General features: G+C 39.2%; 1 protein-coding gene across 5 annotated transcripts in view; it reads left to right on the forward strand.

Moving 5' to 3' along the window:
• Positions 1-7,579: 7,579 nt before the first annotated feature.
• LOC123983716 (girdin-like) overlaps positions 7,580-9,977 on the forward strand; it is a 69,730-nt gene continuing 67,332 nt past the window's right edge. For all 5 annotated transcript variants that reach the window (XM_046070007.1, XM_046070012.1, XM_046070009.1 and 2 more), the window contains exons 1-2: positions 7,580-8,261; positions 8,396-8,496. In XM_046070007.1, the coding sequence (XP_045925963.1) occupies positions 8,199-8,261; positions 8,396-8,496 (164 nt within the window). In that variant the 5' untranslated portion in view covers positions 7,580-8,198. The remainder of the gene's footprint in view (positions 8,262-8,395; positions 8,497-9,977) is intronic.

The raw sequence follows: 9,977 nt of genomic DNA on the forward strand, positions 1-9,977 counted from the left end.
GTCATTGAATGCTTTTTTGTATGAAAGCAATGAAAACTGATTCACAGTTTGGTCCACAAACAGTTATGTTTCTCTGACTATGTGAAGATTTTTGACAATGTGACTTCAGTTTTGACCAATGCATGTTAGCAATTGAAAAAAAAAACTGTAACAGTTTTTCTGACATACTATGTGCTTCAAACAGCCAGTTTGTTTGCCTGTCAGTACACCAGACAGTTGGTAAATCATGAGTGACCTTGCTTGCTGATCAGCCAACCAGTCTGGAAGTTATGTTACCAGCCAGACAGCCCTCCAGTTAGTCAGTGAGCCTACTCATTAACAGTGGGGCTGCTGCAGTTGTTATGGAAACAGATGAGTGTTAACAGCATCTCTCTGGATTACTTTCACGCATGCAAACACTTGCACACACAGAAACACATGCGCACGCTAATTACAGGGAGGAATAGCAGGATTTCACACAAGCACACATTCCCATTATTACCAAGGTTTCTAATAGTATTATCTTGTTTCCATGGCTCCGGGACACATTGAGATCTCATTATTACCAAGCAGAGCCGTGGACTATGAGTGGGTAATGGACCAGTCAGGGTTTTGTGGTAGAATACAAGCATCATAAACAGCTCAGTGGAGGATGCTGTGCGGCTTTGTCTTGAAGAGCCTTTTCTTTTCAGAGAATCTTCTCATGTAAATGTCCACCGACCAACGTAGAAATCAGTTGGTTGTCTGTCAATCTAAATATCAATCCATTAATAAATAATCATCCAGTCATCTTACAGCAATCTTTCTGACCCTTGAAATTATTTGGACTATGCTGTGTAAAGAGAAAAGGCATCGATCTAATTTGATTGATCAGTGGGTTTTTATGAGGAGTGATATTCAAACAAATTTCGAGACTGACAACCAAAGTGTAGACCACTACATGAAATTCCACCTGAATGTGCATTTTCTTGTTTGTAAATGTTTCAGTGATAACATTTTTGTAGATAAGTTGTAAAACAATTTGGTCCATAGCAATTGGTCTTCAAAGTAAAGGACCATGTAAGAAGCAACAAAAAGGAAAACAGGTTTTTTGTTGTTGCTTGTTGTCATTTCCTTTGCCTATGTGTAGGAATAAAGTCCAATGGAAAATCAGCTTTGGTGTATGTGTGTGTGTGTGTGTGTTTGTGTGTGCGTATATGTTTGCCCCAATCACTGCAGGACTCTAGAGGTTTAAGTGATTTTCATGCTGTGATGTTACAGGAGGTGACAACGTGACTGCCTGCATGAGCGCTGCACTGATCTCTGTTACACACACGAACACACACAAATGCAGATTTCACAGCCAGGGTGAGATTTGAGGATTTTTCTGAGTCCTTGGCAACAAGGGATATTATCTATCATCCATTGACAGTTTTACTGAACAGATTTCTTTTGTGTAAAAACATTTTTGTAATCAATTTTACAACTTTTCTTGCAGAATTTCATGTGTCCAAATGTTGATTCAACTGTGATATAGATATTGCCTGCATCCTTTTCTTTGGTTGAGAGACTTTTCCTCTGTCTGTCACTGATAAGCCACTAATTGGATCCACCCTCCTATGACCAATATGGACATGCATAAGCTTGAGGGAACCACCATTTAGACAGCTCATATTTGAATTGGGGGTGCATGGTTTCCTTTGTCACAAGCGTGGTAATTATATTATGGCAAATGGTATTGGTTCCACATAATAAGGTTCCATGGTCTCGTAACAAAGTAGAGCAGAATTTAAGCCATATCCAACTTTGTCACAGTGATAAAATCCTTTTATCTTATGGGAGATCAAAAAGTATTTATTGAGTCACTATTACATGTCTGTTATGGTACGTCAGGTACATGCTAGAAAATCAACTTTCCATATACATAGTTGAATGGCAGGTTAGATAAATTAACCTCACAGGATCATGATTGGATGCAGATCAGAAAACACCCATTGTTTCTGTGTGTGTGTGTGTGTGTGTGTGTGTGTGTGTGTGTGTGTGTGTGCGTGTGTGCGTGTGTGTGTGTGTGTGTGTGTGTGTGTGTTTGTGTGTGAGTAGACTATCTGGATATGACTGATGATTCATAGATGAGTGGTTAAGTGTCTAAGCCTGCATTATACATGGACAATAAACAATAAGCTGATGCAACAATCGAATTGGAGTAAGATTCAACGATTAATGAAAAACATAAAAAAAAACAGACAGAGAAAATGGACTTTTTCATTATTTGTTTATTATTTTTAACAGTTGCAGGGTGCAATTAGCAGGTACCAGTGTACCAGAGAGTGTACAACTTTTTTTTTCATCCTGTGCCTAAAACAAAATCAATGTTGATTTAATTTTCTCACACAAATATTTGTTTCATTATAACTCTGAGCCTTGCATTCCTAAATATTGGCTCCCTGCAGTGTTGTTGATCTAAAAAGTCTCTCAGACGGAAGGCACTTCAAAGAGCTGATTACTTTTTGGTCTGAAGCCTTGAATCCAGAACGGTTCTTAAGGCCCCTCTCAAGAACCTCAGACTCTGCTGTGGCTCACAATGGGTTAAACAATCTAAGCAAATTAAATAATAAAAGAGAAACATGATGCACACATTTTTGAAATCCATAATAAACAAATTTATGTTGGCAGTAGTCAAACTTGATGACAGCTTGGTGTTTGAGATGGGAGAAAAGAGAATAACATATCATGTCTCTGTGAAAGAAATTTCATCATTTTAGGGAATGCATCAGAATTACAGGATGCAAAGGGACAGGCACACATTTTTACTGCCCTGTAATGTTACGCAATTAGTTTTTGACCGTATGCCACTGGGGTCTCAATAATTTGAACTGGAGATTTGAATGTTGGGCATTGATTTCCCATAACAGTGCTACAGGATGGAGACAGAGACAAAGTGGATGGTCAGGTTGACCTCGACTGCAAGGCTGGAGGTCAGACCTTTAAAATATTTTGTCAATCTGGAAAGGCAGGAGTAATGTTTGATGATCTATGTGAAAGTTGTGATATTGTATGCTGATGCTGAAAATATGATATTATTTATGTTATTATATACCTTCTGTGCAGAACCCTGGGTCTGGAGAGAAACTAACCACAGGTTAAGCTACATACCTCTCCATATCACCAAAATGTAAATACACTGTCCACCTATCTTTCAAGTTCCTTATTGTCATATGAATTACAACTTGTTGTTGACAATAAAATTCTTAGTTCTCAGGCTCCCTTAAACAATGCTCATACAAATATGTATAAAAAAGTAAATAATGTAAGTAAAAATAATAAAACTATTTTTTGTCTTTAAGACATAAAGACAAAAAATAGGGCAGCTATTCAGTAGGAACAGAATATAATAAAATATATATGTGTGTCTATATGTATATACTGTGATAAATATATATTAGAGAGATGTAAACAGGTTTAACCAGCACAGAGTGTAAAGGGACATCCATTATTAATACCTGTAGTATTAGTCATTAGTACCAGTAGTATTAGTCATATTACCTTATATGGGGAAATCAATGCAGGATATGTGTTACATGAAAAAATTGGAAAGGGTAGCTACTAAACAATTCTGTCCAGCATTAGTCAGTCCTCCATTCATGGCCACATGAGATCAGCACCGCTCCAAATAAACATATTTGTGGTGACTTGTTAAATTCCAGTGAAATAACTAACAGGAAACTGCAGTAATCTTAAGACAGAAGAAATGTATATGAAAAAGCATTGCAAGGTCATGCGGTTGTTGGGAGAAAGAATTTATTTTTGAATGTTTTTTTTTTTACCCTTGGGCTAGATTAATATAAACTAGAGGAAGACTTTCCATGTGTTTCCATGTGTACACTGGTTCTGTAGAGTTTGAGCCAAAAGAGAGTGGGTTTCCTCTGGGTAATTTTTCCAGCTTTCATTGCTGAGTGTGTGTGTGTGTGTGTGTGACAAAACAAAAAGGATCATAAATAATAGATTTTGATGGAACAGGCAGGAGCACCCTGTCCAATCCAAGGTTAATAGATCCCACACCAACGTAAACAAACACTACGTACACACACAATCGCAAACACACTGAGCTATACAAAATATCCACCTAATCCTCCACAGTAATTGAGCAGAAGATAATTGTATGCAGGCTGCTGTGTGGGTAACATGCACTGTATGAGGCATGGAAGGTTTTCATTATCTGCGTCAGTGTTTAATCAACCGGCGGTCGTAGGATTATTAGAGATGTGTGTGGGCTGCTTCAGTAAAGGGCTATATTTGATTTGAAAAGATTTGATTTGAGTAGATTCTGAAGCAAATTACCCCTTTTATTGTACATTAAGATTAGCTTCATTGATTTCCGAGGAGAACACTGAGTAGTTGTGGGAACAATGGACAGACCGTATGATTGAAGAACAAAGTGTAAAAGGTACTAAACGCCCTGAAAACCTATTTTCTCAATCAGCGTCTTAATCTGACAGCGGGCTCCTACCTGAGCATAACATTTTCAGTCAGTTTTGGTCATTTTGCATTAGATTTTCTGTATTTTGAGAGTTTTTATCAAAGCTCTTCTCACTGGTTTTTACAGATTTAGCCACATGTGAATCATCAAAATGTGATGACAGATGTGCGGCTGTTTGCTTATGTTGCCAGATTACTAGCTGGCAAATCTGACCACAAGTTTTGTCAGAGTTTTTAAAGGCTAAACCATTATTGAATATAACTAAGGTTGTGGTATGTTGTTTTCATTTACTTTTATTATTCTGTGTTCTATGTGTGCTGATATAAAATCCGCTGTTTATACTCAGTGCTGGCTCTGAAATGGGAAACAAACAAAGTGGATCGGACCGAGCCACACAACACTATTCCAGCCATGATTTGTGTGTCAGGTAACTTTATTGTCTTGCCCATGGACATTCTAGTTAATTTCTAGTTTGCCCAGATATGCTGTTGTTGTGATGTTAGTAGCAGGAGAGTTGTGAGCATCTGTCTGCAGCTAGTGTGAAACCATCTCCTCCTCTCTGTATGTTAGCTTCACAGCAGCGCATGTAGCAAAAGTTTAGCAGCAACTTACCTAACATTAGATTCATGACTTGCTGTGTCGTTGTTCGCTCTGTATTGTGGTATTTTTTTATGGATTTGGACTTCTCCAGAATCGCTTACCCCACCTTTAATGTTATAGAGAAATACTTAAAGTGAGAATATGTAACCTCTGAAAAAAGAAACAACACATGATCTTCTTCCTACAAATGTAAAGTTTAATTCATGAGCAATAAAACACTCTTGCTCAACTCAATACAACTCTGTTGCAGCAAATCTGCCGTTTTGCTGCTACAGCCTAATTTGGTTTGGTATGACCAGCACTGGCTAATGTAAAGCTCTGCATAGATGTTGCTGCATAAAGGATGTTACTGATTCCTTTTGCTGAATTATGAGACTTCTCTGCTTGGGCTTCTGTTACACTTTGGCACCATTATCCTGTAATTGTCATGTGTGGCCACAATGCCCGCTGTTCAGCAAAAGTTATGTAGGCTCACTTTAAGATTTAAAAGTACATATCAAAATATAAAACAGATAAATTAATGAATTAGCACCATAGAATGTATATAAAACATTAGCACTGGTATTCTGTACACAATTTCTACAAAAAAACTTATTGCACATTTGGTTTTAAAGAAAGAGTCTCCAAATGGCACTTTCACAGTACAAACATGCCAGATCTTACCGTCAGACACACAGACATAATATTTTTAAACATATGTGGCTTTGACCAAGCTTCTCCTTGTCCTAATGAACATTTTAGCTGTCAATGTCCAGATTAATATGTAGACTAATGTGTAAATGACAGATAAAAAGAAAAACTAAAATCCCTGTTTTGATAGTTTGGTTTTGGGTATGCTGTTGTGGCAAAGAAGAAGCTGCACTTTATGCTGTAACCTCCTGATGTGCTTTCACTGAGCTTACATCCTTCCAGTCAAACACGTTTTGCAGCAAACAAGGCACAACAGGTCTAGTCAGGATCTCATATAGCCTCAAGCTGAAGCACCAACCAGAGTGACCGTTAGTCTAAATGCAAATGCGAACCTCTGTTTATCCAAGAGAGCTGCTGCTGCTTATTAAAAGTTATAGGTGAACATACAATAATCCATTCATTCTAACTGGGTTCCTGTTGACCTAGGTCCCCAGTTCCCAAATCAGTGATTGTGTTTTAATTGGTTATTGGGCAACACTGCCTCTGATCCCTTTTCACACAGACAGAGCCATTCATCATTTGTTGATTAGGTGTCTCCTACCTCTACAGTGAATTACTGTGGGTCTTACCATTCAGTACCTTGCTGCTGATACAGCCAAAAGAAATACTGTGCATTTAAAATAACTGGTTGCTGGTATAAATTGGAGTTCAGCATACATTTCTTCAGTGGCTATAACACAGTATGTCCTCTCTACAGAACTTCATTCAACAACATGTTATTATAATTGAAGTTTGAGTCAACATATTTATTTGAGTCAATGCAAATTTTTTTACTTGGTGTTCATATCATTGGTATCTTTGCACAGATAGAATCAGTCACTATGATTTGACTGTATAGACTGTATAAAAATATTATTTTGATCAACTGTTTGGGTCATAAAATGTCAGAAAATAGTGAAAAATGAAAATCACAGTTTCCTTAAGGTTGAGGTAATGTCTTGAAGTGTCTTGTTTTTCCAAAATAAAAGACTTTAAGAAAAACTTCACTTTGGGGAAGCAGGAACTAGGTAATGTTTGGCATTTTGTTTGAAAAATGACTTCAATGATTAATTGATTAATAAAATATTTGACCCTAAATTCGAATGATTAATTGACTGTTCGCTTCAGCCCTAGTGTCAACTCAGTACATTGTATCCCAAATTACCCTGTAAATAAACTAACCTTTATTATACTATAAATTAAATTAATTCAGTATTTCCTTTAGATCCTGCATGATGCGCCATTGAGACAGTCTGTTCTGTTTTGTCAAACAGGATGTGATACAATCCATTTCCATTTGTCATGTCAGTTTGATGAAAGTAATTTCTATGATTGGACAATGACTTTTCAACCTCCTACATATATTTGGATAAAACTCACAGAATTATCATTTACATTTACTGTAGTCTCTTTGTACATTACCCACCAGGTGTCAGTAGCCTACTTCCCTTGCTGCTCAAATGCACTGTATGCTGTAAAACAAAAGGCAAAAGGCAGCATATGCATGGATCCTCATTATTTCTACTTGCCAAGGAATAAAATAAGCAAACAATGTTGTCATAGCGTACTGTAAATTACAGCAGTAGCACCGCAACCAAACTTTTTCCAATCCAATTATGTCTGCATCACTCCTTAAAAACCTTCTTTCCGACACAGCTCTTCAAATAATTGAATTCAAATGTTTTTCAAGACCCATCATTGACACTAAGACCTTAGAAAGAAATGTTAATAGAAAGGGATGCTCTCATCAATGCCCTATTTTTCTTTTAGAGCAAAAAGAGGCGGAGGGAGATGCGCAGGAGAGACAGAGAGGGAGGCGGTACTAAGTGTGCTCCAGCCATCCTTCAGCTCACCCTGTTCATTAGGATGCAGCATTTGACCGGAGGCAGACGGGAGGATAAGAAATGACTTCACATTAAAAATGAGGAGTAAACCGTCGATTTAAAAACAAGGACCTTGAGCCTCTGAATTCCCCCCGCACTGGATGTTTTCTTTTCTTTTGTCGTGCCGGAGGAATATTTCCCCTCAACGTTAGATCTTTTGCATTAATAGTGTTTTTTTTTTCCAGAGTAGCTAGCGTAAAACCATACCTGGCACAGGTCATATGTAGGCTGTCTTTACCATAGACTGTATACTCGCTTTATTACGTTAACTTAGACACCGGACGCTAAAACAGAGAATACGTTCAGCTGAGGGGTTTTTCCTTCAACAAAAATGTGAGTCCTTGTTCTCCTTTCAGTGAGGTAGCCAAGCCCAGTCGTTGGCATCTGAAACAGCTGGGTCGTGTCGAGAAAGACTGGATTAACGTTGTTTTTTCCCTGAACACCTCCGAGAAGAAACCGCGGACGTCTTTTACAGTGACCGTCAATCAAAATGAGCGTCGATTTAACTGAATCAGCTACATGAGTGGAGTCTAAACAAACACGTTTCTCCCAGGGAGCGTACATTTTTCTACCCACATCTGAAATAAACGGCTCCAGTTACCCTGGAAAATATGGAAAGCGAGGTTTTCACCCCTTTGCTGGAGCAGTTCATGCTCACGCCTCTGGTCTGCTGGGTAAGCTCCCTAATTAACTATTCAAATGTGTCTTAAGCTCGCTAATTAAACACCTCTGCCCTCTGAAAGCATTTCTTTGAAGTGCTTATTGATTACTTTAACAACCATTTTGCATTGTCCCGTTTGTTTTTTAGGTGAAGACAGTCGGGCAACCGACAGTGACCGATGGCAACAAATTATCGGAATATATTGAATTAGTGGATGGGATTTACCTGAACGAGATAATGCTTGAGATGTAAGTAATTTCACACAGTCAGAAATGTTATCTGTCCCCTGCACCACCTGAGTGTAACAAGATTGGCCAAATAAAGGCGTACAGACCTTTGCTTTGGGAGCTTAAACGCACTGTGTTAATAGATCTACGCCTATGTATGCCTCAATAAATTGCTTAAATATAGTAGACACTTTCAATAAGTAGATATAGATGCAGTTTGTTTTCCTGCCTCTGTCTAGCACTTCAAATTGTCTGCTGAAGTGAATGTAGGCTAAGCACAAAGGGACCTTGTATTGGGGGCAATGATGGGTCACACTGTCAGAGACCTTGGCAGACAGTTATTGTTAGGATCCCTTGGAGCTGTGTGGGTTCCTTCCATTTGCTCTGTTTTTTCAGTCACCCTAGACTGACACCAGGCCCCTGGAAGCCCCTGAGCTCACGTTTCCTGCTGTGCTGCAGATTAAACTGGAAATAGTAGCCTTAAGCAGAGACACACTGGTCTGGTAGCTGTGCAGAACCTGGATGCAGATTGCACATCAGTGCAGAACCTTCTTTAATGTAGCAGGCCGGCACAGATGCACTTTTGTTGGTTTTTATTCAGTTAAAAGGGAAGTAGGTGCTTTTGGCAGATCAGGGTGGATGCAGGGGAAGGTAAGAGATTAGATGTCAAATCTGTCTGTCTTTCCAGTCCCCTCCTAACATATAGCATGACCGGCGACAGCTTTCCATTCCTTTGTCTGGCTTAAGGCTGCTACTTTTCGCTAGCAGGGCAGTTTTTCATATTTTCCGCTAATGCCACACTCTAGTCTGTCAGCATTTACTCCTCCTGTTCGTCTGTCAAGGGAGCGTTAAACCAAGGCTGCTCCCAATGGAACTGATTTTCACATCACAGGAGATTATGTGTTGCAGTTTTGTAGGGAAACTTCTTGTCACCTCGCTTCAGTATCGGTCATATTCCTAGGTTATAATTGTCTAGCTAAGGGAACCTTGTCTTGTGTACAAATCTCTCTCTGTTTTTCCAAATGTGTAGATTATACCTCAGTACTCTGTGTGAATAGACTTCAGAGGGGTTAAGCTGTATCTGTGTTGCATGAGGAGCTGATTAACTCTGAATGGCCGTTTCCTGTCTCTGGTCGTTGTCCTCTTGCTCTGCCCTGTTCCACTGTCCTTGACCTCCTGCTGCTCGTCCGCATCACTCTACTAAGCTGCCTACCTTCAGGTTTCATTTACCTCTTCCACCTCTCTTCCCCATGCTTGTTTATCTCCCTCCTACTCCTCCAGGCTGCATCTACCCTCTCAGAAATCCTTCAAAACAGAAAGGTGTTTAGGGAGGCCATTGCAGGTTCAGTTGGACAAGGGCATCTTTCCTCTTCCACACACAGACTATTCAAAACCGTGAACAAGTCAACAGTATTTTTAGAGCATTTTCCCTTATGGGACTTTTTATTGTGGAAAGCAACCGGAAGGATATGGGGGGGGGGGGGGGGGGGGGGGGGGGGGGG

The sequence above is a fragment of the Micropterus dolomieu genome, linkage group LG15, assembly GCF_021292245.1.
Source record: "Micropterus dolomieu isolate WLL.071019.BEF.003 ecotype Adirondacks linkage group LG15, ASM2129224v1, whole genome shotgun sequence".
In the NCBI taxonomy this organism is placed as follows: Eukaryota; Metazoa; Chordata; class Actinopteri; order Centrarchiformes; family Centrarchidae; genus Micropterus; species Micropterus dolomieu.